Here is a 27,597-nt window from a genome sequence, read left to right on the forward strand (position 1 = left end):
GCCTGGCTGTGCTGGGGAACATCCTGGAGGGCCTGTGAGGCCAGAGGTCCACCCAGGGTTCCAGATCCTCCACCACAAGATGCTGCAGATCCGCTAGTGACCTAAGGGTCCCCATGTCCTCCAGCAGGCTTGGCTCATTCTTATTTTGGCATCCAAAACAACGACCCTTGTCCCCAGCCTGTCCACTATGGGAAGTCCAGCTTCTGGCACTTCGGAGGGTTGCCGATGCAAGGAACTCACGAAATCTCAGGCTCTGACCTCCCACTCTCGGCGGTCATCCCCCCTGCCCCGTGCCTCCTCCACATCCCACTCCCTGACGCCTACATCCTCTCCTTCACTTCCGTGAGGCCCCACCACTAAGCCCTGCACTAGGTCTCCACTGTTCCCTTCAACAACTATTCCCAGGTGTCCACCCCTCCTTCAGCCCCCCTGCAAAACTATCAGACCCTCTCCCCTCCAAAATGCTGCCACTCTCCGGCCACGAGAACACTGTGCCTGTTGGGTTTGGTTGCCCTCAATCGCCACGTGCACCTCCGGCGACAACAGGCTTCCTGCCAGGCCCCCGGGGAACAGGGACCTCCGCCCCAACCTACTGTTCCCTCTGAGAATTCACTGCACCACTTCCCCGTCTCCTGCTCACTCCACTCCCCAGTTCCTGCATACACTCTTAGTTTCTCTCCTTCTGCAAAAGAAGGTCCCCTGGCCCGGCTCTCCTCCCAGGCGCCACACTTCCTCAAAAACTGGCCTGCCCCCCACTCCTCTGCCGCCCCCTCACTCACTCCCCGAGTCACTAAATCTGGTTTCCATTTCCTAATGACATTTCCATTGACCTCCTTTGGGCCAAATCGTCAAGCACTCATTGGCTTCCTTGCCAGCGCCCTTGGCGGCTGACGCGGGCGATCACTCCTCGTAAGCCTCTGCTTCCTGGGTGCCTGTGACGTCACTCGCTCTTGCTTCTCCCTGAACCTCTTTGATCGCTGTCACTCAGCCTCCTCCATGGGTTCCTTATCCCCCAGTGGCTGGTATTGTCTATACAAGCCTCCCTCTTTGGCTCCTGGTTCTGATCTGATTTTAACTCAGCAGGTTGGCTGATGACTCTTAAACCTTTACTGCCATCCTTCTTTTTTGTTGTTGTTGTTTGTTTTAAAGAGAAAGGGAGCTTATGGAAATGCACAACCGTTATTTATTTTTAAAATATTTATTTAGTTACCTGGCTGCACTGGGTCTTCATTGTGGCATGTAGAATCTTTAGTTGCAGGCATGTGGAAGTTAGTTCCCTGACCAGAGGTCAAACCCAGGTCCCCTGAATGGTGAACCCGAGGAGTCTTAGCCACTGGACCATGAGGGAAGTCTCCAGCCATCCATTTTTTTTTTTTTTTTTTTTTTTGAGCCTGAGACCTGCATTTCCTTCTGTTGGCTTGATCCCTTCATCTGAACTTTCCTAAGATATCATAAGTTCAGCCAAGGTTGAACTTGAACCCTCTTCCTGTATTTCCAGCCTTGGCTGGAGGCCCTGCTGGCCACTTAGTCACCTGGCCTGGAAGGAGCAGTCATTGGCTTCTCCCAGACTGTGACTTGCCTTTTCTCTTTTTACTCGGTTCAGTTCAGTCGCTCTAGTCGTGTCCAACTCTGCAACCCCATGGATTGCAGCACACCAGGCTTCCCTGTCCATCACCAAATCCTAGAACCTACTCAAACTCATGTCCATTGTGCCAGTGATGCCATCCAACCATCTCATCCTCTGTCACCCCCTTCTCCTCCCGACTTCAATCTTTCTCAGCACCAGGGTCTTTTCCAATGAGTCAGTTCTTCGCATCAGGTGGCCGTAGTATTGGAGTTTCAGCTTCAGCATCAGTCCTTCCAGTGAATATTCAGGATTGATTTCCTTTAGGATGGACTGGCTGGATCGCCTTGCAGTCCAAGGGACTCTCAAGAGTCTTCTCCAACACCACAGTTCAAAAGCATCAATTCTTCAGCACTCAGCTTGCTTTATAGTCCAACTCTCACATCCATACATGACTACTGGAAAAACCATAGCTTTGACTAGATGGACCTTTGTTGGTAAAGTAATATCTCTGCTTTTTAATATGCTGTCTAGGTTGGTCATAGCTTTTCTTCCAAGGAGCAAGTGTCTTTTAATTTCATGGCTGCAGCCACCATCTGCAGTGATTTTGGAGACCCCAAAAATAAAGTCTCTTACTGTTTCCATTGTTTCCCCATCTCTTCTTACTTGCCACACACAATCACCAAGACCCCTAGGTTTTGTACACCCTGTCCCTGTCCATCTCTCTTGTCACTGACTGGTCTGAGTTGCCACACTTTCTCTTCTTCCTGCCGCCAGTCTAAACTTCTCAAATCCAACCATCATACAGATTCATGAAAGTTTGATAAGTGAAAAGCCTGAAACGGTCAGGGGCATGGTGCTCAAATCCTGTTATACCTGGTCATTTCGGCTGATCTTAAAATCCTGAAGAAGAATGGGATAAAGTAGTCACAACAAATCTTGAAAAGAACAGCACAGGACTTGTCCTACCAGTTATCAGACCAAAACACAAGACAAAAGTAATTCAAACAGTCTGGTATTGGCACGTGGACAGAGAAACTGTTCAGTGAATCAAAAGTAAGAGTCTAGACTTCTCCATGGTGGCGGTGGCATTACAAGTTAAAGGGAAGGCAGGGTCTTTTCAGTACATGGGTCCAGAACTCTTAGGTTCCATGTGGGAAAAGATGAAATTATTGAGTCCTCCTACCTTACACTATGCAAGTGGATTAATAACATATATATGAAAAGCAAAAATGCCAAAATACTGGAAAGAAAAAGGTGACAACCCTTATGACCTTGGGGAAAGGAAAGAAACAAAAGGCATAAACCTTCAAGGAAAAAAAATGAGGGAAGAGAGGCTCAAGAGGAAGGGGATAAATGTATAATTACGGCTGATTTGTGCTGGTGTTCGGCAGAAACACAACACTGTAAAGCAATTTTCCTCTGATTAAAAAATACATTTTAAAAAATGAAAAAATTTGATTAAACATTTCTGTACCAAATCAAGCCAATAAACAAAAGACAGGAAAAGCAACATTAGATGGCAAGGTGTAGTCTGAGAGAAGGAATATGTCACCCACATCACCATTAAAGGGTTCCGGTTCAGATTTATAGAGAACTTCAAATACCAGTAAGAAAGAGATATACGCCCCCAAGAAAATGGGCAAAGGAAATAAATGGGAAATTCACAAAAGAGGAAATGACCTCAGTTACCAATAACTATATGGAAAGATGCCTTATCCTCACTGGTAATAATGGGAATGCAAATTACAGTAAATCTGAGATACATTTTCAGCTCACTAGATTGTTAAAAAAAAAATGATTAGCCTGACAGTATCAAATGTGACTGCTAGTTAAGGGCTCATTTGTGTGTCAAATACTTGAAAAGCAATTAGCAATGCTGAGAAAAGGTGAAGATGCCATGCCTTCATGGCATCACTGTGACCCCAGCATTCCAGTTCTGGGTGTCTGCCCTCAGGAGACGTGCATCCATGCACAAGGGGGACACATTTCCTTTCCAAGGACGTTCAATGGGGAAACAATCTGCATGCTCCTTGGTAGAGAAATGGATAAGGGAGCTGCAGTTCATTCATTCAACAAATTCTACAGAGCAGGAAAAAATGAAGAAACTGGATCTGCAGGTATCCATGTGGATACAATCCATATGACAGAAACATATGGTAAGCAGGCAGAGCGAGTTGCAGATGAATGTTTAGGTGAATGGCATGATGCCACTTATGTAGAATTTTAAAAACCTAGTATATATGTATGCATGCATGCTAAGTTGCTTCAGTCATGTCCAACTCTGTGGGACCCTATGGACTATAGACCTCCAGACTCCTCTGTCCATGGGGATTCTCCAGGCAAGAATACTGGAGTGGGTTGCCATGCCCTCCTCTAGGGGATCTTCCCAATCCAGGGAATGAACTTGCGTCTCTTATGTCTCCTGCATTGGCAGGTGAGTTCTTTACCACTAGTGCTATCTGGGAAGCCCATATATAGGTATACGTGTAGTAAAATACAAAAATCCACACAGGAATAACACAAAATGGTATGGGGACAGTAGATACTTCCATATGGAAGAAAGGGAACAGATGGAGTGTAATCTATCTGTAAACAATTAAGGAGATATAAAGCAAATATGGCAAAATGTTCACTTCTGTTAAATATGGGTGGGAGGTACCATAGATATTCTCTTTGTAGAAAGGTTTCATGATTTAAAATGAACAGACTTGAAAAGCAAGTGGACACTTTCTCTGTGCCAGGTGCCGTGCTAGGGGCTGTGCTGGAGTCCAGGTCTATCCTTCCCCACCCTTTGCCAGGAACTGGGGGCTGCACGATGGGGCCTTGGTCGGCGGGCTCCCTTCTGCCTGGTTGTCTGGGCCACCTGGCCAGGTGGCAGGAGACAGTGCTGTCAGAGCTGCTCCAGGTCTTTGCTCAAAACCCATCAACCAGGACTTCCTGGGAGCTAAGACGCCATGCTCCCAGTGCAGGGGGTCTGAGTTCCATCCCTGGTTGGGGAACTAGACCCCACATGCTGCAAAGAAGACCAGGCAAATTCAAATAAATAAATTAAGAAAACAAAACCCATCAACCTCCACTGTTAGCAGAAGTGTCCTTGCTTAAACCTTGCCAACTCTCCCACCTCTAGCAGGAGTGAATATAAATCTTTAAGTTAAAGGGTCCAGAGATAGAAAAGGAAACCACACACACACACACACACACAAAGAAAAAACCAGATGGAACCAGCTGGGACCAAGATGGCAATGAGTGTGATTTCCAACAGACTCTGAGTCTCCTTGTACCTCCATCTGACTACATTAGCATATTAAATGACACATCCATTGGTGGCCAAGACTGGACATTAAGGACCAAAGAAGGATAGAAACGGGGTGGCACCCTAATCCCTTGAAAAAGCCCCATCCCTCCCCCGGTAGACTAAGGCATCTGCCTCCTCATTATTAGCCTCACTGCTCATCCCTTTGTCTTTACTCTGTATTTAGTTCCCACTTCTCCATTCTTTAGCCACTGAACAAAGCTTCTGCTGTGTTGATTTCAGCTTCTGTTCTGTCATTTGCCCACTCAGACCTGAATGGAAGTAATAACCTTCCTCCACTGAGACAGAGAGCTCAGACTTGTGTCGAGCAGGGGGATCCAGAAGACTTAATTTGATAAGAAGAGGGGGAGCTATTTGAGGTCCTGATTCCAGCCTGCATGTGGCATCATCTCAAGAACTGGGGCTCCGACAGACCAACCCATGACAATGACTCAGAGAGTCGTGGCCTGGACTTCGCCAACCCTGGGAGGGTCCATGGGAGCCAGCGAGGTCTGCGGCTAAGCTTTGTGTACACTTGCACTTTCCTGGGAGGGGTTCCACATCGCCGTCAGCTTCTCTGAGACTGTCATTCTTAACCAGAGCATGTTTGTATCAGCAGCATCTGGAGGGTGTGTGAGAAACGGAGTTTCCTGGGCCCATCCCAGGAGGGCCCGGTTCTGCGGGCCTCAGGTGGGTCAGGGCTGCTGCTCTTCGCGTGGTTCTGATGGGCACCCCATGAAGAACTTCTGCTCAAAGCACCGGGATGAAAGCAAGTTCTGTCCTGGGGAGACATCTCGTGTAGCGGCCGCGGGGAGGAAAGGCGGCGTGGAAGCACCCGGCCTAGTTTCTGTTTTGTACGTATTGCTCAATAAATGAATCCGTGAGGAGGGTGGAATGTGGCTTGTTTATCAGCTGCCTGTACGCAGGATCACAGTCTCGCTGCCTGAGTCACTCTGGCTCCCACCCCGGGCTCAGTAAGTATTTTATAAAGGTCAGATCGCCTGGCTCCTCCCCGTGGTTGGAACCGGTGGTGTCCCAGCATTAATAACAGTGATAATTGAGCGCTGCAGGCCTGGTCTCTGGCTATGTGTGGTGTTGCCACCCAGAAGGTGGGTACTCGGAGGAGGCCCGCTCCACAGGTGAGAGAGCCTGTGAGCAGGACCTGGGCCCTGCGCCACTATCTGGGAACTGGGGGCAGGGGGTGGTGGGCGGTGGCCCGTGGTGGGGAAGGAGCTCAAGCAGTTCAAAGGTCAGGCATTAGGGGGAAACTGAGGAAGGAGGAACATGGCGACACATTCGAGGTGATCTGATCTAAGTAGAAGGCACTTCTTGAAGGAAACGTGTGATGGATAAACGTCCAACTGCTGCTCCTGAGGAAGGGAAGGTGAGGGAGACTAACACCTATTGTGCACCAGCTGTGTGCCAGGCTTGTGCAAACGCTCCGTTGCTGAGTCCAAAGACTCCCGAGCCGTCAACACTCCTACAGCTGTCCTGCGGAGGCCTCCCCGCCCCCAGGTCACGTGGCCGACGGGAGCTGGGTTTGCTCCTTGAACTGGCCGCGTGTGCGGTGAGAAGTGGACACTCCGAGGCTCTTCTGGGAACCTCCCTGGCCTCGGCTCTCCCCTCACCCACTCCCTTCCCCACCTGTCTCCCAGAGGTTCCTGCACCCTGGCTCGGACCCTAGACAGGCTCTCCCGAGCCTCGGGACTCGCCTCTGGTCACGTCCACTCAGCTCCTGACTCCCCCTCCAGGCAGAGGCCCGGATCCGCCCCCTTCTTCTTGCTGCTTTGGGTGGGAGACAGGCCTGGCCTCAGATGCCCCTGAACTCAGCTGGGGGGAGGTGGGGGGCTGTGGTCTCCCTGGGCCCAGGGTCAAGTCTGATGCTTGCCTTGACCCTCTTGCCTTGACTGCCTCTCAGTGCCCTCCATCACTCCCATCCCTGCACTGTGGACCAACAGCAGGACTTTGACGCTGAAGCAGAAGAATTTCCATTCAGCTGGGACCTGGGCGGGGGGGGGAGTGGTGGCCTCTCTGCCAGTAAGTGACATTCTGCTACTGAAAGGCCTCACGTGCCAGCCCCACCAGGCCTGGGGTGGGGTGGGGGCGCCATGTGACAGCACCCGGGACACGTGTCTTCTGGGCCAGTTTGGAGCTGGGTGGCTGACAAGTTTGTTCCTCCGTGTCCACGGGGCGGGGGCGGTGATAATGGGCTGGGGATCTGGCCTGCCCTAGAGGAGTGTGGTCCCCGCTGCCCAGCCCGATATGGCACGAGCAGCTGGAAAAACTGACCACGCGGCTTGACTATCTCAGAGGATTGCTCTATTTTTCCTCAGCATAATTTTTCCATGAATAATCTTTAAGTGGCTGTTTCTTTAGCAGTTTTATTGGAACATATGAGAACTGACAGTCATTGGGGAACAAGATATCATGAACGAAATCTGGTTTTCATTACACTTCTCTCAAGAAACCAACATGCTGCCCAGCAGACCACTGACTGATTGGAAGAGAAAAGAACACAGAGCCTTCTAACAAGGGCTCTGGAGTGGGCGGGATCAAGGATGATGAATGGCGACAGCAAAGAACGTGGGACCCAGAGGCAGACAGGCCTGTGCTCCCACTGGTACCTGCCACCTCCTGGTGGAGCGACCTTGGGCGAGTCACCTCGCGCCTCTCAGCATGAATTTTACGTCTGCAAGACAAGGGCACTAAGCTGGCCTGGCAGCCCCCTGGCAAGAAGGAAGGGACAGAGTGCTGGCCTCTCTCCTTCCTAACAACACCCAGAGGGGTGCGGCCCAGCCACTCTGAATTAGCTGACACTCTGCCTTCGTGGAGTCACAGTCAAGTGGGGACAGAAACAAGCATCCAGATAATTACACCCAGGAAAGACACCTGCTTTGATAGGAAAAAATGAAGAAATATGGTAATAGCAATAACTACATCAATGGGATAACTATCACGACTGTGCCAGAGCTGGTGATGGTAATGGGTGACATTCACTGAGAATCTACCAGGGGCCAGCTGCTGCTGCTGCTGCTAAGTCGCTTCAGTCGTGTCTGACTCTGTGTGACCCCATAGATGGCAGCCCGCCAGGCTCCCCCGTCCCTGGGATTCTCCAGGCAAGAACACTGGAGTGGGTGGCCATTACCTTCTCCAATGCATGAAAGGGAAAAGTGAAAGTGAAGTCGCTCAGCCGTGCCCGACTCTTAGCGACCCCATGGACTGCAGCCTACCAGGCTCCTCCGTCCATGGGATTTTCAATGCAAGAGTACTGAAGTGGGTTGCCATTGTCTTCTCCGACCAGGGGCCAGAGACTGTGCTAAATGTTCTGGACAGAGGATCTGATGTCAGCATCACAGTAACACTGCCTCACAAGCCCTGTTGGCAGCATCTCAATGTTATGATGTGGCACCTGCAGTTGGAAGGGTTAAGGAGCTTTGCTGGGGCGAGGGGCTGGTGAGCAGTGGAAAAAAGTGACCTTGTGCTCTGTTTGTAATTCTAAAGGAAGGCGGCTCAGAAGCCACACACTACTCTGTCCTCGGCAGCCTCAGTCTCAGCCGTCACTTCCTCTTCTCAGAGGCGGCCTTGGCCGGCCAGCCAGCACTGGGACACTGCGGGGGCCACGGGCCTCCTCTGCCCACCCACGGGGGCCACAGGAGACACGCCTGAAACACCCCCAGTGCCTCCTGTTCCTTCTGTACGTTTCTCTTGGAAGAGAAAGAAACGGAGGGAAAGAACTGGAGGCCCCTCCCGTCCTCAGGGGTTAAATTAGACCTTCACTGAGATACAGGGCCCTGCGTGGTGTAGAATTCACGGCCCCGAAGGTGGGAGTTCTCACAAAGAGGGTGACACCCCATCGTCCTGGGTGCACGTGCCCGGCCTTTATGGCACCCACTCATCCGAAGCTAAGTAGTTGTGTGTGATTTCCTGCTGACTGTCCATCCCCACCCCCTACCCTAGGAGGCAGGGACAGTGTCCCCATGCCCAGCCAGGGCTGGGTGGGCAGTTGGAGTGCCAGTGGCGTGTGCCGAGAGCGCTGGCATGGTACCCACGGCTCTGCCGAGGAGGACACGCACCCGGGACGGAGAGCCTCGTTCCCACGGGTCCCGGCGGCATCGGAGCGGTCCTGCCCTGGGTCAGCGCTGCCCGATTCAAGCAACCTGGCAGCCCGGCCGCCGCTTACGGGCTGCGCTCCAAGTCTCGCACATCGGAGATTAATGGGAGGCAGCTGTGTCGGAGGGAAACGACTCAATCTGGAGTCACAAGACTCGCGTTCCATCCAGCCTCGGCTCCGGGCTGAGTGGGGAGCCGGGGTCCATTCTCCTTGGGCTCTGAGCCTCCGCATCGTCCCTGGAGGCCAGTATGACCGCTGCTGTGATCCGGAGCTTCGAGAGCACCAGCCTGAGTGTCTGAGGCACGGGGCCCATGTCCCCCTCAACTGCAAGGGGTTCCGTGTCTCCCCATTTCATTCCTGTGTTTCATTCATTCTCCATTTCATTTTGTTCCCACACTGGGGCTCTCACCGGGTCTGCCAGAGCCCTGAGCGCTCTGGGCCCCGGGGGCCCCTCTGCAGAGGAAAGCCTGTTTGTGTTGAAAGCCTTCTCTGGCCAGGTTTCCTGGTGGAGCCTGGGAGCCGGTGACTTTTACATTCACACGCGTTCTTTGTTTCTCATACATGCAACTCTTACGGGTCCTTACTGCGAGCCAGGCTCTATCTCACATGTCACTTGGTTTGCCCTGGTTCATTTCCTTCTGAAATATGGCATCCGATCACCTTTCAACTGCAGTGAGGCCCGGACGCTTTCTTCTCGCAGCCAGAGGCTCAGGTTCCCAGCTGCAGCAGGGCAGCAGCTTTGAGTCTTGGTTCCACTGCTTGACCTTGACCTTAAGGGCTAGGATGGGAGACTCCAAGGATAAAGCAGACGTGAACTCCAGAGGGAACCAGCAAAAACTGGTTCCCTGTCCCTTGAGTCCCTCACCTAGGGTCCCCTACCCACTCTGAGGATATGAGGGCAGACAGAAGCGGTCACTGCCCTCACCCATGGGGGTGCTCTCTCACTTTTCTCAACCACAGTGAAGGGTCTCCAGGCCACGTGAGGAGCTTGCTATATGTCCCCAGCAGCTGGGAGACCCAGGGGACTCTGAGTGCCTCCCTCAGGCCTAGAGTCCACACGGCTGTGGCCACACCAGGGTTAGCTACACTCACAGGTTCATCTCGGCCAGGACAGGTGTGGCCTCCCACGGACCAAGGTGGTCCCTGTGAGTGGAGCTGGGGGCTGGAGGGGACTTCAAGCAGTAAGAAACGCTGTGGGCACCGGCTGAGGGCCCATGCAGTGCCCCCCGGAAAAGATCTGCATCTGCTCAGGTCAAGGGGCTGTGGGGTCGCCGGAAAGCCCATGAAAATGCCCGTGAGAGGAAACAGCACCTGGAGTAGACACTGAGCCCACACCATTCTTGGCAACCAGACCCTGAGGTTAGCTAGCTGAGAAAGGTAGACAGAAGTCCAAAATGGGGGGATGGCAACACCCCGACTCCACAGCCACAGCAGGAGGTCCCAGACAGGGCAAGGGAACGAGAGGTAATGCCAAAGCATGTTTAGAATCTACTCTTACACACACCCAGCCTTCTAAGGACCACGCTGGGACAGCACGCCACTCACAGTGTCAGTGGCAACATCATGGGTGTGCCAAGGTGGTCACCCAGGGCAGGGCGCTTCCTGCACTGCACCGATGATGGACAGCCCAGGGAGCTGCGGGGCCCTCTGGTGCATCCTGCTTCTTCCCTGTGCTGGGTACAGACCACAGCCAGTCCAGACCCCTGGGCTCAGCAACTGGCTCTGCCCCTTCCTCCAGGTGTGAGATGGGGGGAGCAAGCAACCCAGAGCCTTTGCCTATAGGGCAGGTACACCCAACTCACAAAGTAGGTGTAGGTTCACCAGGCAAGCACATAGGACAGGTTTAGAGTAGTGCCTGGCAGAGAGTACTCACTCAAACGTGTCAGCTATTACTATCTTTAACCTGTTTCCCTACCGTGAACCAGCTGGTGTGGTTGGTTTTAACACAGGTCCACAAATTCTGACACTCTCATTGAGGGCTCAGTCTCCCTGTCCTCTCCTTGGGCCTGAAAGGCTTTTGAGATCGCATTGACCTACAGAAAGAAAGCTGAGCGCCGAAGAACTGATGCTTTTGAACTGTGGTGTTGGAGAAGACTCTTGAGAGTCCCTTGGACTGCAAGGAGATCCAACCGGTCCACCCTAAAGGAGATCAGTCCTGAATATTCATTGGAAGGACTGATGTTGAAGCTGAAACTCCAATACTTGGGCTACCTGATGTGAAGAGCTGACTCATCTGAAAAGACCCTGATGCTGGGGAAGATTGAGGGTAGGAGGAGAAGCGGACAACAGAGGATGAGATGGTTGAATGGCATCACTGAGTCAATGGACATGAGTTTGAGTAAACTCTGGGAGTTGGTGATGGACAGGGAGTCCTAGAGTGCTGCAGTTCATGGGGTCACAGAGAGTCGGACACGACCGAGCGACAGAACTGAACTGAACTGAATTGACCTACAGACATGGCAGAAAGGTGGGTCACACAGATGCCATGATGCTTTGAGGACCTCTGCTCTTGGAGAGCAATACCATGCAAGAGCTCAATGACTCGGAGGACCCCATACACCAGGGAAGCCCAGGCCACGCCGGACGCCATGTGGACCTTTAGGTTCTGCCCCAGCCAGCACCAAGCATGTCCCAACGGTTCCAGCCCCAACATCCAGTCCCTCTAAGCCTTCCTGTCTTTCCCACTGAGACCCTAGTTGTCATGGCCATGCTGTCCCTCTATCCAGTCAGCATCAGAGCCTGTGAGGGCCAGGAGCGAACATTCCTGAATGGTAAGCAGGTGCCAGGCACTGTCTAAGGGTTTTTCCAGCCCAGCCTCAGTCCATGAAGTAAGCCTACATGAAGTATTTATGGTGGTTTAGTCGCTAAGTCATGTCCGACTCTTGAGACCTCATGGACTGTAGCCTGCCAGATTCCTCTGTCCATGGGATTCTCTAGGCAAGAATACTGGAGTGGGTTGCCATTTCCTTCTCCAAAGTATTTAGCTATTCCTATTCCCATTTCACCAATAAGAACACCGAGGCTCAGAGGGACCACGTGGATCGCCCAGCCCCAGAGCTAGGAAGCGCTGGAGCCGGCCCTGCACTCAGGTCTGCCCGACTCCAAGATCTGCCTGGCTTTTACCCACTGGGCAACAGAAGGAAGACAGAAAGGTGTGCTGGCGAGCAGTCCTGAAGGTACAGGAACCTGCGGCGAGCCTGAGCTTCTCCATGGACTTGCTTTGCTGCCAAGGAATCTTCAGAGAAAACCTGTCAGCTGGTCCAGCCACACGGAGGCGGGGCTCACGAGATCTGGAAATGTCTTCACCGGTTCCAAGGCACACACAGCACCAACTGCCCTCTCTCTCGGGGTCAACGTTCTTTATGATTTTTGCTCTCCAGGAAAATATTAGTTCATTTATATAAGCTAAACATTACATATGGGGGGAAATGGAAAACGTGGCATTCCTGGTCTTGTTTTTCCCCAGACCAGAAACTGAGAAGGTTTCTCCACTTCCTTTCTCACAGTCTGTCCATCTGCTTGTGCGGAGCCTCTGGCACGGCCGCTCCCCGGGGGGTGGAGAGGGGGGTGTGGGGGCATAGGAGGGACGCAGGGGGTAGCTGCAGCTCGGGGGACCACCTTGACACCAACCGAGGCCCCAGAGACCTCACAGGAGGGCTGCGTCCGACACAGAACCTGCGTCTCCCAGGCAGGGCCGGCGAGCTGAGCCGGGGAGCGAGTGTAGCCACAGAGCGAGGTCAGGCAGCTCACGCTGGCCTCCTGGGACTGCTGTTCCCTGGGCCCCCATCACTTCCTCACGCTGTCTCCTGCCCGCCTCCCCAGCTAAGGCAAGAACGAAGCCCACGAGGGCAGGTCTTCTCCAGGCACCTCGGGGGGCCTGGCTCACAGCCGGCCCCTGGCATGTGAAGCCTCCAGTGAACGGACTCTCCTGGGGCCTTTCCTCGGCAGGTGTGGGGGTGCCTGCTGGCTGGAAAGAGCCCGGGGCTGTAGCCCCAGCCCCCTCCCAAGGAGCCGAGGGAGGCTGCGTTCCTCCCATTCCTGGGACTGCAAGAGGCACATTCCTGTCCCTGGTCTGGTCGGGCTTTTGCCACGCAGCCCCATCTAACTGCCAGACATGGAAGACCTCCCTGGAGCTGCCCTCTGTCCCACCCGCATGGGACCCCGCAGGTCCCCACTGCCGTCTGGAGGTGGAGGCTGGGAAGCCAGGATCCCTGAGCGTGTCTAAAACCTTCCAAACACTCCTGGGTCCTCTGATGGTCCATGAAAACCTTAACACCCTGCTTCCAGGCTGGAGCCACAGCTGTGGAAAGTCAGTGGCAGTTGCTCCTGGGTACCGAGGTCTGCTGGCCTCAGCACTTCGCTGGGAGGAGCATGGAGTCAGCAGGCAGCTGGAGAACCAGGTGCCCACAGGCCCAGCTGGGAGCCCAGAGACCAAGCACCCCACACGCGGGGCTCCGGGAATTCCAGGCCCGGGGAAGGCAGACACGGGACAGAGAAGCACAGACAGCTGTTGCGTTTCCACAAGGGAAGTGCCCTGAAGCACGGAGAGCTGCAAGAGGGTGCAACGCAAGGCCAGCAGGCTCTGGAAACCGGCAGGTAGTAGACGTTTTAGGTTTGCAGGCCTCAGGGTCTCTGTCTCAACCTCAACTCTGCTGCCGTAGCGAGCAAGCAGCCAGTGTGTCCACGGCTGCGTGGACACAAGCCAGAGTGGCCTGCATCAGAGCCAGGTACGCCATTCCCCACTGTAATGGGGGTCTGACCTGGTCGGGGAGCGGGAGGAGAGAGAGGAGGAATGATTTCCCCAAGCACGAGTGATGACCCAGGGACAGAGGCAGAAGCATAACATTGACAGTAATAACATCATCCTAATAAAGTTACATTTGATGAGGGTGTTCTCCATGTCAGGCACACATGATCTTAACAAATTCTTCACAACCACTCTCCGAGGGAGGTACTACTATGCCCACTTTACAGATGGAGAAATCAAGGCTTGGCGGGTACACGGGGTGTTCTGTCCGACCCTTCAGATGAGTTCTTCACCCAGCTTGGTGCCCTTGGGAGGCTGGACCCAAGAGGCATCTCTTGGCTCCCTCACCCCAGGCTTCCAGCTGGGTTTGGCCGAAAGGAGGCTCCAGCTGCAGATACGGTGGGAGGGCGGAGGAGAGAGAGGGCAGGGCATTTCAGCTCCGTCCTCCCTCCTCCTTTATCCTTGGCTACCACAATTCCTGCCGAGCTGACCTGTCCTCTGTGACTCAGCACTTGTTGGAGTTGGTAACATTTTTTTCTTCCCCAAGTCCTTCAGCCTAGAGATGCTGGGACCTTGCTGTCCGTGCGTAAAGTACTTATTCCTACTCCCATTTCACCTTCATTAAGTCTCTTCCTGTGAGTCATCTGGGGGCAATTCTGTTTCCTGCCAGGACTCTGACTGATGCTGGAGGTTAGTTAACTGGCCAGCTTCTGGTTTCACATGGCCAATAAGGCCAATAAACACCGGAGCCAGGTGGGGATGACGGGGGATGGGATGGAAGGAGAGTAGGCTGAACCTTGAGGAGGCTGAACCTTGAGGAGGCTGGACCAGGGGCTGGGTCCCGGCTCTGGTACCAATTTCCATCTTAGGCAGGGCTCAAAAGTGAATGCAGGCACTTCCCCAGTGGTCCAGTGACTAAGTCTCCATGTGCCCAGTGCAGGGGGCCCGGGTTTGATCCCTGGTCAGGGAACTGGATCCCACATGCCGCAACTAAAGATCCCGTGTGCTGCAACTAAAACCCGGTGCAGCCAAGACAGAACTATCGTATTTTTTAAAAGTGAATGCAGCGCCTCCTTTCCTGCCCCAGGGCTCGGTGAGTGGTCTGCTTCTGCGGGCCCCCAACTCACAGTGTTAACTTTTCTGTGCCTGGCTCCTGTCTCCACCTGGGGCACTGGGAGATAGCTAAATCCTCCAGCTTGTCGGGCTGTGGGGACCTGACGGCACCTGGGGAAGGCCTGAGATGCGCTCATCCCATTCAGGTGTGCTAATCGGACAGGTGGCTGCTGCTGCTGCTGCTAAGTCGCTTCAGTCGTGTCTGACTCTGTGCGACCCCACAGACGGCAGCCCACCCGGCTCCCCCGTCCCTGGGATTCTCCAGGCAAGAACACTGGAGTGGGCTGCCATTTCCTTCTCCAATGCATGAAAGGGAAAAGTGAAAGTGAAGTCGCTCAGTTGTGTCCGACTCTTAGTGACCCCATGGACTGCAGGCCACCAGGCCCTTCCGTCCATGGGATTCTCCAGGCAAGAGTACTGGAGTGGGGTGCCATTGCCTTCTCCGGAGAAGGTGCAGGGACCTCTTATTCAGACTGACCAGGAGACGGAAGGGCAGAACCCTCTGTATCCAAGCCCACTCTCTGCTCCAGGACCGCGGCATTCCCTCTGGAACAAACAGCCTTGAGTGGTCAGCGCTCCTACACCCCTCTGATGGCTCCCTGCCCCGTCAGGTGTATGTGAGCATCAGGAAGGAACACGGCTGACTAAGCGGGAGAAGGTTCTAAAACAAGAAGGCAGAGACGAGACCAGCACTGTGAACTTCTCTCTGGTCACCTCTGCTGGTGGGTCATTCGCCATGTGCAGAAGGCAGTGGACGTGAAAGGAGACCATGGGAGACAGTTTCCTATTGGGCTCATGGAACCCTGTGAGGATCAAGTTTAGGCCAGGACTCTGTCTCTTGAGGTGTAGACAGCAGTATCCCCAAGCTGTGTGGATTAACCAGCATCTCCCTCTTTCTGCTAAGTTACCGTGGGACCCTGGGGGTGGGCTAGGGGCAGGGTCTAGCCTACACGCTGGAGCCGGGAGAGGCTGGGAAAGGGAAGGCGCCTGGAGGAAACCCCGGAGCCAGGGCAGAGGCCTTGCCGGGCGGGGCCAGTGAGAGGCTGCGACACAGCCTCCTGGGGCCCTAGGGTCCCAACGCAGCAGCACCGCTGCAGCAGCCTGGCTCCAGAAAGGGGAGAGAGTGGCTGGTGAGCAGGTCAAGAGGTCGGGGGCAGGGGTCATGACACCAGGCAGCAGCCTGAGACAGCCACCTCCTCACTAAACACTCACCGCCTGTCAGACTCTACACCGCATGCCCTGCATGTATCATTTCAATTTTGATATTCCAGCAACTCTGGGATGGGAGGCTTATTATCCCCATCTTATGGGTAAGGAAACTGAGGCCCAGAGGGTGTAAAGTTACTTGTCCAAGACTGCAGTGGCCTGGCACCCAGGTGGTGTCACATAAGCTCAAACCAGGAGGAAGAAGTACAATTGAACCCCAGCCTGCAATCTGGTCCTGCCCAGAACAGGAGCAGAGACCAGCCCCAGCAAGAGCTGGGCACGACTTAGCCACTGAACAGCAACCAAAAGGAAACTGTCCCAGAGACGACTCTGAAGCAGCCAACACTGTGTACAGGTGCGCAATGTGCTTTAAAAGCATGAGTGGCCCAGTCCTCAAGGTGAGAGCTGGTTCCACCTGCATTTTGTGGATGAGGCTGCTGAGGATTGGAGAGGTACAGTGACAGAGCTGGAAGCAGCAGAGCTCTACTTGGACTTCAAAGCCTGGGCCTCTTATCTCTATGGGACGCCACGTGCATCCCAAATATGGGAATAAAACCGATGCCCCAGGAAGGTGAGCCCTCTGTGTGTGGTGGGACCAAATGCCCCAGGCATCCCGCGCACCCCTCTGGGGCTTGTTACCCCAAGCCTGGGTGGGAGGCCTGATGACAAGTGTCCAGGTGACCTGGAGAGTGTCCTGGGTTTCTCTACCCAGTGCAGGCCTCCAGCTTGGACTCTGATCTTGCCTCTGTTGGGTCTCAGACTCTCCCAGGGAGCCCCAGCCCAGAGGTACCCTACAGGAATCCGCTGTGATCAGAAGCCTGGGCAGGCTGCAGGGGGTGGGGGGAGGCGGCTGTGAGCAAGGATGCTGAGGCTGCCAGACAGCAAACTGGACTCTGGTCTTTGGCTCCACAGGCAAGGCCAACCCTGGCAGCCACGTCTGGGCCATCGGCGAGTCTGCCCCCACCCGAGGGGCTACGATACCTGCAAGATCTTCCTTGGAAGAGACTAGTCTCGGGGAGCTGCTTCCTGGTTCAATTCGGAGTGACAGTCTGAAAACAAAGATTTTCAAAGGATTAGATGGGCTCTAGGGTATCAGAGGGGGAACCGGACATGTGCAAGCTGGGACCTGGGAAACTGGACTGCTGCTAAGGGCTATTCCAGTCATGGAGCCAGCAGTGCTCTGAGGTCTGCTCCAGATCACAGACACGGCTTTCCAAGGTCCCCGAGGGGTTTCCATGACCAAGAAATAATGGCTAGGGAAGACACAGTAAGTAGTGTAATTGTGGCCCCTCACTGCTGGGCACAGATGTGTTCCTGCTTAAGGCAACACTATGAACTAGGACCACCATCCCCGTCCTGTAGATGAAAAAAGTGAGGACCAGCGAGATTACACAGCTCCCCCTAGATGTGCAGGGCTAACAATTGGCCGAGCAGGGGATCAGGGCTGTCTGACCCCAAGCCAGGGGGTTTAATCATTACACTGCATTCTCAGATGCCCCCAGAGAGGCAAGACATAGTAGTTATTGCTGTTTTTCTTTAAAGCATCGATTAAGAAACTTCTGACTGAAAATGACAGAGTGAAGTTGGATGCCAGTCTCCCTCACCCAAGACCAACAAATACAAAAACACTCAGGAGTAAAAGAACCCCGCAGCTGCTACTCAACAAGGGAGGGGGCATGAACTCCAAGAACTTGTAGCCAGGGAAAGAAAAAGTGGATTGCGTAGCTGAATGAGCCATCACGTCGCCCAGCTCCCATCCTGACCTCGGACTTCTCAGGGGGTCTGCGCGGCTCCAGATTCAGAAGAGACACAGATGGGGTGGTGGGTGGACGGCGTGGGGGATGCTCTCATAGAAATGAAGGATCCATGGTGCGGGGGGTGGGGGGTGCGTCATCTGAAACCTGAGGGTATCCCTTTCTGGAATGGGATTCAGCCCCCTGTTAGATGGAGGAAACAGTGATGAAGGCCTTTTGACAGAGCCCCCTTCTCTAGAACAGATGGCTTGTTCCTTGCCTCTAAGGAGCCAGAGTCCTGCGTGTCCCCAGGCCGCACAGAGGGCCCAGACTGAGAACCCCTGTGCCTTTCAGCACAGCGGAAGGAAAATCAGCCCATCCCACACAGCGCAACAGAACCAGGCGGCGCCTCCTTCCATCAGAGCTGCGGACTAGCCAGAGGAAACCTCTCTTGTGGGGGCGAGATGAAAAGAAACAGTATGGCCAACTCAAACATCCTCGCAGAAAAAGGGGACAGAGGGAGGGAGAGAGCATTGTCTAGATTGCTCGGCCCAGAAGGCAGCCCCAGGGGACACGGGAAAATCCCCACAGGTGCTTGAGAATATGGGTTGCATAGAACCAAACCTGAAAAATGAGATGGGAACACAAAAGATGAAAGAGGAGACTGGAGACCCCAGGGAACAAACCAAGGACAGAAACGAGAGGACTGAAGGGATACCAAAGGAGAAACAGATCAACTCCAGTGACTGAGGATGAAAGAGATGGCGATTACAGCCATTAGAAAGAAGTTGATGGACACGAAAGACAGAGAGCATCCAGTGTATGGATTCCCGGAATGCCGGAGAGAGAAGAGCCAGAAAATGGTGCAGAAGAAGTGGTCAAAGATAGAAACCAAAAGAATTCCTCTGTGATGAAGAAAGAGCATATGCCATTCCAGGGAAAGCTCCACTTGGAGGCATTCCCCTTGCGAGGCTTTTGAACTTCAAGGGATTCTTCCCACGAGGTAGACAAAACAAGTCACTTACAAGAGGAAAAATCTAGACTGGCTTGAGACTTGTCTACAGCAGCACCCAGTGTCAGACGGCACTGGAGCGGGTTCTCTGTGTCCTGCGGGAGGGAAACCAAGGTGCCCAGCAAGTTAGACGCAGGTGTTTTCATGAAAGACATCAGAGTGTGCAGGACTTGAGCAAACCTACTTCACAATGAAACCCAGCTAAATAAAGGACTGAGTTAAAACAAAGAGTCCAGGAATGGAGAAGCGACAGGTGGTAAGAACTGAAAACGTTTAACTAAAACGATTCCTAAAGAGTAGGAATCACGATTCCTGAACATGATGTGTATGTTATAAACTTGGAGAAACAAGAAGATAACTAACGAGGAGTTGGAAGGTGGTGCAGGAGAGGTGAAGGAGGCGGGTGGAGCTTGCTAAAGATCTCATCTTTTATGACCCAAGTCAACGGGCCCTGCTCACCATGGAAATCTAGTTAAAACAGAACTTAGGGACTCCAACCTCGTCATGTTCTTCCTGACCTCTTCTGTTAATCTTAGAAGGCTCTTTTTAGGGAATAATATCTCTTATTTAGGGAATAATATCTCTTATATAATTTAGGGAATAATATCTCTTATAGAGAAATGTTTATCTGAAGAGCGGCAATTCCTTATGTTTTATTTCAGTTCCTTTTTCTGGTTAAAGTAAAATTGAAGTTGTTTTAATTAAAAAATAGCAAGTGCAGTATAATCCAATTTCAATAAATTCTATTCTTGCATCCATCCATCTGTCTATCCATCCTTCTCCATGTGTATAAATGTACTTTCTATGCACAGAAGAAGGTCCAGAATAATGCTCATTTAATGCCAACAGTCATGCTTTTTAAGTGGCAGGAATTTGGGTAATTTTTCTTAAATAAAGTAAAATAGATGAAAGACTGAGGAAAACAAAACACTGGTTGGGCTCCTTGGCACAATGTCTTCAAAGTAAGAGGAAGCCTGCATCCTCAGAGGTGGGGATCAAGTCTCTGGGTGTGCACTGGGCCATGGAGTGTGGGTTCCTCCAGCAGAGTCACAAGCCCTGGGCATCCTTTGTCACTCAGATCCAGGGCCTTCCTAGGAAGGGACCCCCTCAGTGGTCTGGGCCCTGGACAAGAACACAGCCTTCCTCCCTGGGTGTGCCCACTTGGACCACAACAAAAGGCCTTTGTGAAATCCAGGCATTAAGTGCTAGGGGTATTCATTGTCCTTCAGAATGGAAGGCGTAATTACTCACAATTTGCAGCTTGTCCAAGGATTAGCTCATGGTCAGAAGTATTTATGGACCATTTTTCTCCTTAAAGTATATTAGTGTTAATGAAAAACTACTGTCTTTTTAATAAAATTATTGGCACATGAATGGAAAATATTATCCCAGAAGCTAACTAGGAATAATTTCCCACTCCAGGGTACTCTTTTCAGGAACAGCAAATGCTTTGTAAGTAACAATGAGCAATTTGTGGCAAACACAATTTGAATGGTCATCTCTGGCCCTGATCTATTGCTGTTATGATTATGTAACAGATCAAAATGTATTACATTCTATTTTAACAAAATATTGTACAATAACAACTAAAGGTATCACCTCTATATATCTAAAGACAGCCAACCATTAGGAGGACCATGTTGGGAGCTTTGGAAACAAATACAGATTTCCAGGCCCCATCCCAGACATCTGGGTGGCTAGAAGGCTTCCTAAGTGTCTCTGGCCCACGGTCAGGGCTGAAATCCACTGCCACAGAGCTGGTGAGGATGGTATTACTTCAACAGCCATTCCCAAGGTCTTGGTGAATGAAAACGGGTAACCTGAAGGTGTCCCTAGTGGCCACAGTTTCCAACAACTTAGATGAAGAGCAAATCATCAAGCTGACCACATTTTTAAACGTAAAACTGGAAGAGGTTAAAAAATACATTGGAGAGCAGGATTCAAACAGATTATGCACGCTTTACTGGCAGCAACCAATAAGATAAGATTTAAAAGAACACATGCAAAGCTGGTGTTTAGAGGGGGAAATTGATCAATTACATGACATTCAAGACTAGCCTTGATAATAGGCCATGTGAAAAGCCCTGAGGTTCTGAGTTGACCTCAAGCTCAAAATGAGCCAAGATGTCCAGTTGATATGGGGGACATGTAAAGGTACTATACTCCAGTAACAATTCAGCAGGAAAAAAAAAATATGGACAGACTCAACATGAAAAGTCCTCCTTCTCCCTCTAATTACATAGAAATGCTGGATAAATTCCCAGCTGCCACAGATGAAGAGAGAACTGAAAGCCAGAGCAGGTGAGTGGGAGACGAGGCCAGAGGGCCCACCAGGGTCTTCACGGGAACTGGGTATATTCATATGGGCTGCATGGAATGGAGATGGAGCCTCCACCAGCACCAGGTGGCGAGAGTCCAGCAGCAAGTGGGGGCCCCAGGGAGCTGCCTTGTCCATGAACAGGCTCTTGAGAACTCTGGCAGCCCGGCGATGACTTTAGATAGCTGCCCTTCCACTCAGCGCTCTGAGTGGGGAGTCCGTCATGAGAACCTGGAGCTGTGGTGCCCCAATTTTACCCTCCCCATATGGAAAAAGCCATGCTGAGAAGCTGATGGAACACCGTCCTTGGTCCAGGGGGGGCCTGTGGGGGGCGGGCCGGGGTGGGAGGAGATGCTCAGCAGCCGCGCTCTGGGCTCTGTGGGGTCCGAGGTCACTGAACACACACGTGCTGGGGTGGGGCCCGGGTGCTGCCGCACAGGTGGCCGGGGGCGGGGTGGGCACTCACTTGTAGTTGTCGTCCTCCACAAACTTCTGGAGCTCTTCGATGTAGCGCACGGACTTCAGGTACTTCTGCACATGGGGCAGGGTGGTGAGGTGGTCTGCAGGAGGAGGACAAGACCCAGAGGCTTCAGTCTCTCCCCGTCTCTGGGCCCCACATGAGACAGGACTGAGACACATAGGCAGTCTTTCAACAGTTGCTGATGATCCCTTGGGCCAGGCCTGTGCTGGGCACTGGGCACAGAGTGGACCCTCAAGGCATGCCCCCCCAGATGGCTGGGCCACAGACCCCACACCCTGAGGTCACCAGAGTTCCTTGGCTAGGGAAAGACGGGTCTTGGCAGGGGGTGTGGGTGGGGAAAGATGGCCTCCAGAACAGACCAGAGCCAGGTGTGTGCCCTCAAACAGGTTTCCACTGGAATAATTGGACCAGTCTCCCTCACCTACCCCATCCCCTCCGTGTGACAAGAATGAATGGATCCTGTCCAGCCTGGTGAACAACCCAAACCCAGACCTGGGCGCAGCCTGAGAGCCTGGCTGCTGCGTCCTGAGAAGATAGGGAGGGGCCGAGACGCTTGAGCACCTGTTCTGTGCCAGGCTCTGCACCAGGTGATTTCTAGAAGCCATCTGGCCTCAACCTTTGCTCCTGCCTCATTTCCAGGAATAAGATGCGCAGAGGAGGAAGCCCCAGTAACTTGCAAGGTCACTCCACTGAGAAGTTTTGACCCGAGTCACCTGTGCCTCAGCCACACTGCGCTGTCTCTCTGTCCCGGGCTGACTGATGTCAAGTGCTCTCCTCCGACCGTCATGGTCACTGCACTCTTTCTGAGGGGTCCCCACACTCTCCCTGATCCCCTCTCTGCCATTCCCCACTGGCTGGGACAGAACTGGTTGAGGAGGGAGGTGGAGACAGTGGAGGAGGCCTTGGAGAGGAGCAGAAAAGAGGGTGGGGAAGGGCCGCTGCTTTCCTGGGGTGGGGTGGGGGTTGGCAGTGCATCTGGGTGCCAAGATGAGCCCCTGATGGCTCTGCCCAGTAACTGTGAGATTCTCAGGGGTCATTCGGTTTTCTAGGGCCTCAGTGTTCTGGTCTCTGAAATGGGGATAGGAATACCTGCTTCACAACGCTGATGAGGGGAAAGATAGAGGTACACAGAACCGCGGTAAGAGTGAGCGTTTCCTGAGCTCTGATGAAAGGCTGGGGCAAAAGGGCCCTGCACACACACCTCCCTGTTGTCACTGATGAGAAAACCTCAGAGAAGACAGACTTTTCAAGAGGCAGGGCTGAGACATGAAGCCGCCTCTGTCTGACCCTGAAGCCGAGTCTGTAATTGCTCTGCTGGCCAGCAGGACCAATGCTGAGGCCCCAGGAAGTGGAAAGAGCCCTGGGAATTTAGGCCTCTCCCTGCTCTCTGCACAGAAGGAGAGCTGGTCTATAAGTGGGGGCCTCCTCCTTTTCCACCCCGCAATGTTTGTTGAGGGGGTACTCCTGAGCGGACCTTTGGGTTTTGTGCCCCGCCCCCCGCAGTGGCCTTCCCACTTGGAGGCAGCTGGCTTCTCCCACCCCGTGTGCTGGAGGTAGGGTTGGTCTCTTTTCCTCCCGCTTTGCTGCTTCCTGACTTCTACTCTCCCCCTCCTGTGAAGCTCTGCCCCACGGAGACACATTACCGCACTGTACCACCCTTCCCCTCGTCCCTGTGACTTCTGCCACATGGCGCCCTGGTCACTCAGGCCCATTCCTGGAGGACCCAGGTACCTGGCTCCTGGCTGAGCCCATCCCCCAGGGTCCACGTGGCTGGCCCATCAGCGTCTCCAACAACATCTCCTCCATCCATCTCAGATGCACATCATCAGGGTCACCCTTTGGATCCAGTCATGTGTGGCAGAGCCTGGCTAGCTATTGACCAAGTCAATGCTCTTTTCCCTCTAGGCCCACAGCTACGTTGCATTCCTAGCTTCGCTGGACAGAAGCAATGAGCGCCATGTGCAAGTCTGGCCCAGAAGTCCCATTCTCATATGATTCTCTCTTCTGCATCTGCTAGCTGGATGCAGACTTCAGTGGAGGACTCGGGGCCGTGGGACACAGTGGAACCACATGACTGAGGAGCCCGAATCCCAGAGTCTGCTTGGAGCAGAGCCACCCAGGAGCCACCCACAGAGCTCTTCATGGATGAAAGACCTGTCTCTGCCACTGACTAGATGTGTGACCTTAGACAGGTGATCACACTATGTTCAGCCTCGGTTTCCCCATCTGTGATACAGGGATGGTAACATCTAGTCTGCATGGTCTTTGAAGATCAAACATGCTTGCAATGGATCCAGCATGCATTTGATGCTCAGGATATCAAAATGAAGAGCCTTGGGCAGGGACTACCTGGTCTCTAGAACTTTCTCACTGATAAGGTGCTGCACCCAAAAGATTTCACAACCCCAAAAACCAAGGGGACTAACCGTAGCTGCAGGAAACTTGTAAGTCAGCAATTATTCGGAGAATATTGTTCATCTGATTGGATCTTTGTTCGTTTTCCATGATGCTGCCTGAGGCAGGATACGCAGAATCAATGTAGATTAAATCCAGAAGATAGATGCCTAAAATCAAAGAAGATATTTAATGATGGAAGGTGTTCATTAATCAGAATGGCAGAAAACACAACTTCTCTGCTAGAAGGTACACAGTGACTTATGGAAAACTGCAATATGATTTGGACTTCAATTCCAGTCCCAACTACTAACTGTCCACATAAACTGCTCAACTGTAAATCAAACATCTGAGCAACAAACAAAATGAATGCTGGCAAGATTTTAGCATTTTGAGCTCCTACACTCTTCCAGCAACAAGGGTTATTCCCTGTAACCCAGCTGGAAAATAACAGGACATGAAAGGGATGAATGAATACTTGTGTTTTACCAACCAATGCAGTTTAATAGGTCTAAGCTGTCATACCCAGGAGAACACTGTTTGAATTCAGGTTTTCATTTATCCACTTAACTGTTTGTCTATTTGTTTATCTATCTGTCCTTACATGTACACACACACCAAATCATAAATAAAGGAACAAAAGAAGAAATCAAAAAAGCAATAGTTCTTGGTACAAAGAAGTAAGGCTAGACAGAGAATTCTCCTGCTGAGGGTGCTTAATAAGAAAATAACGTGTGATGTAAAAACATTGCTGTGATAGGCCAGGAGGGAGCCTCAGCACGGCCTCACGGCATCACCCCAAGGGGAATTCGGGACAAGCTGACTGGTCAGAGATGGGGGAAGAGGACTGGCTGTGCAGCGTGGTCCAGCTGACTGGCTTGCTGAGGCCCACACTTCAGAATCTCGAGGTGTGCATGCACAACGGGTGGCATGGCCTTCCAGCAGCCCCCCTCCAGAGTGCTGCCACTAAACCCATAACACTGGTGAAGTGCACGAGTAGTGATGGAAAGCAGAACTGAAGGCGGAAAACATTGAACGAGGCAAAGAGGAACGGCTGATACTAATTAAAGGCATAGGAGATTGAGAAGATTTAATGATTGCTATCTTCTATGCACAAAGCAATACTGCACCAAAATATACAAAGCAAAAAAGTGCCAAAAATCAAAAGTGGATTCAACAAAGCCACAACTATGGAGGTGGCTTTTGGTATGTCTTTTCTAGAATTTGTGTGTGTGTGTGCACATATGTATGTACATACAAAAATATGTACATATACATGCATCTATAGATATATGTATGTATGTGTTCTATATGAATGTATCTAAGTAACAGAATTAAAAGCTTGGTGTTATATAAATAAAAAGACAATTATTTTAAAATACTCATGGAATGCTTACAAACACTGATTATATGCTAGTCTATTAAAAAAAAAAGCTCAATAAATGCCAAAAAATAAATGCCATATTATCTGTTCTCTTTGACCTTACATTACATCTAGTATTTAATAATAAATATAGAAAAAATTATAACCATTTGTTAAACACACACTCATAAGGAACTCTCACAGAAAAAAATGAGAAATCTAAAATAAGAAGTCTATGCAAAGACTATGCAACAACAATAAGAACACTATGTAACAAAATTTATGAGATCAGACCAAAGTGGTAATCAGAGGAAAATTTATAGCTTTAGAAGTTTCCTATTAAACTACTAACAATGACAACAAATGTAACTAACCAGGTACTTAATAGGCAAGTTGTGGGTTTTCTGCATGGCTGGACAGCACTGCACTTATTTTTACATTCACTATGTCATTTGTCTTTATAAAACCCATTTCACAGAGGAGGAAAAGGAAATGCAGAGAGCATGTGTAACCTGCTCCAGGCCACACAGCTGGTAAGCGACAGGGATGGGAGCTGAACCCAAGCCTGCCTCCCCAGAGAACGTGCTTCCTGCCATCACAGTGGACTGCTGCTGCTGGATACCATGAGTCACTCGTCTGCTTTTAAAATAGCTACACGTTTTTTACGGGAAACTGTTAAATCACAGAAACATATGCTAGTACTTCTCCTAGGAGTCGTTTCCACTTCCTTTCTTTCTAGTGGCACCATGTTTCCAAAATTTAAAAAAAGTAGAAATCATTTCCCTTGTATCGAAGCTCCAAGTTCGCAAGGTTTAACCCCACAGGTTCATGATTTCTCTTGATTGTGTTTTTCCTCTTCCCGTTTGAAAATCTAACTTGGTCATCTCCCCGAGGATTCGGCAATGGCGATCCTGAAAATTCCATTAAGGCTTGAACCACAACAGAAAGCGCCCCCTAGCGCTGAGCAGGAGGTGAGGGGATAAGGGACATGCTGCGCAGACCAAGCCCACCAGCTCAGCAGCAGAGTGAACCTCGGCCCAGGAGCAGGGGCCCCGAGGAGCAGGATGTGGGAGACGGAGAGGAACGATGCTTCCTAGGAATCTGCTACAAGACGGGCACCTCCTCATCTCCCGTGATCCTCCCATTGACCCCGTGGGGAGGGTTGAGGAGCAAAGTAGAGTTCAGGGGGGATTAAGAAACTGGCCTGAGGCCTCAGAGTGTGTTGGATTCGAACCCAGGTCTATCAGGCTCCAGCGCCTGTTCCAACTCACTCACTGGTCATGGAATTAGTCACCTTCTCTTGAATAACAGCCTCACATGGAAAGCTCACCCTCCACCGCCCTGTGAGGACCAGGGCTGGCTTCTCTGCATCCTCTCAGGTCCCGGCTCTGCAAACAGAGGACAGGAGAAGCCGAACACCATCTCCCGCCCAGCCCCTGCCTGTCTCCTGGGGCCACGGGGAGCTCATAACTTCATGAGAGCAAACCCCACTGTAGAGTTGTTCATCACCCCACTCCATGAAACATATCCGTTCCCCCAACCTGAGAGTCCAGGCCGAGGCCACCACACGTGAGGATGGAGGGGACCTCCCAAAGGAGACCCCCTAGCCAGACCCCAATCCTCGGCACCACCTGACAGAGCCTGCGTCTAGACTCCTCATCACTCCCACAACAAAAACTGCTCCCAAAGCAGGAAATCTACAGTTAACACTGCGTAAGTCCAGGAAAATTCTCAGTATTGTCATCAGTCCATAACTGGCAATATTTAAAAGCCTAAACTGTGATGAAATCATCAGAATAGCCACTCCCACTTGGACTGGGCCAGTGCTCACCACAATTAGATACTTATTGGGACTGTTCATGTATCTGCTGTCTGATGCCCACTTCAGACTTTATGTAAACCTTTCCGTGGAGGAAATGTCTTGCTCCGCGAGCTTAAGTCCCAGCAGCTGGAACAGAGCGCACAGGAGCTGCCTGGTGAACGTCAGCTGAAAGAAGGAAGGTATGAATGCAGGCCTACTTCAGTCCACAAGATAACCTTATGAAGTACATTCTTATCCTCACTTGGGAGCTGAAGAAAGAGACACTGGGAGTCAAGTGATGATTATAATCTGAGTCTGAGTGCTCACTATGTGCCAGCTCCTAAATTAAGAGCTTGGCCCTGTTGGTTGATTTGTAATAACCACTCTGTTTTCAGGGAGGCTTTATTTACATCTTTCCCTGGTGGCTTAGACAGTAAAGCAACTGCCTGCAATGTGGGAG

At 51.9% G+C, this 27,597-nt stretch overlaps 1 protein-coding gene across 9 annotated transcripts in view; it reads right to left on the reverse strand.

The window, feature by feature from the left end:
* The window catches only part of RALGPS1 (Ral GEF with PH domain and SH3 binding motif 1), a 298,169-nt gene that overhangs the window by 29,795 nt on the left and 240,777 nt on the right, over nt 1-27,597 (reverse strand). For all 9 annotated transcript variants that reach the window (XM_043916818.1, XM_043916823.1, XM_043916822.1 and 6 more), the window contains exons 10-12: nt 24,006-24,143; nt 21,565-21,658; nt 17,018-17,085 (exon numbers count right to left, since the gene is read on the reverse strand). In XM_043916818.1, the coding sequence (XP_043772753.1) occupies nt 17,018-17,085; nt 21,565-21,658; nt 24,006-24,143 (300 nt within the window). The remainder of the gene's footprint in view (nt 1-17,017; nt 17,086-21,564; nt 21,659-24,005; nt 24,144-27,597) is intronic.

The sequence above is a fragment of the Cervus elaphus genome, chromosome 11 (assembly GCF_910594005.1).
Source record: "Cervus elaphus chromosome 11, mCerEla1.1, whole genome shotgun sequence".
Taxonomy (NCBI): Eukaryota; Metazoa; Chordata; class Mammalia; order Artiodactyla; family Cervidae; genus Cervus; species Cervus elaphus.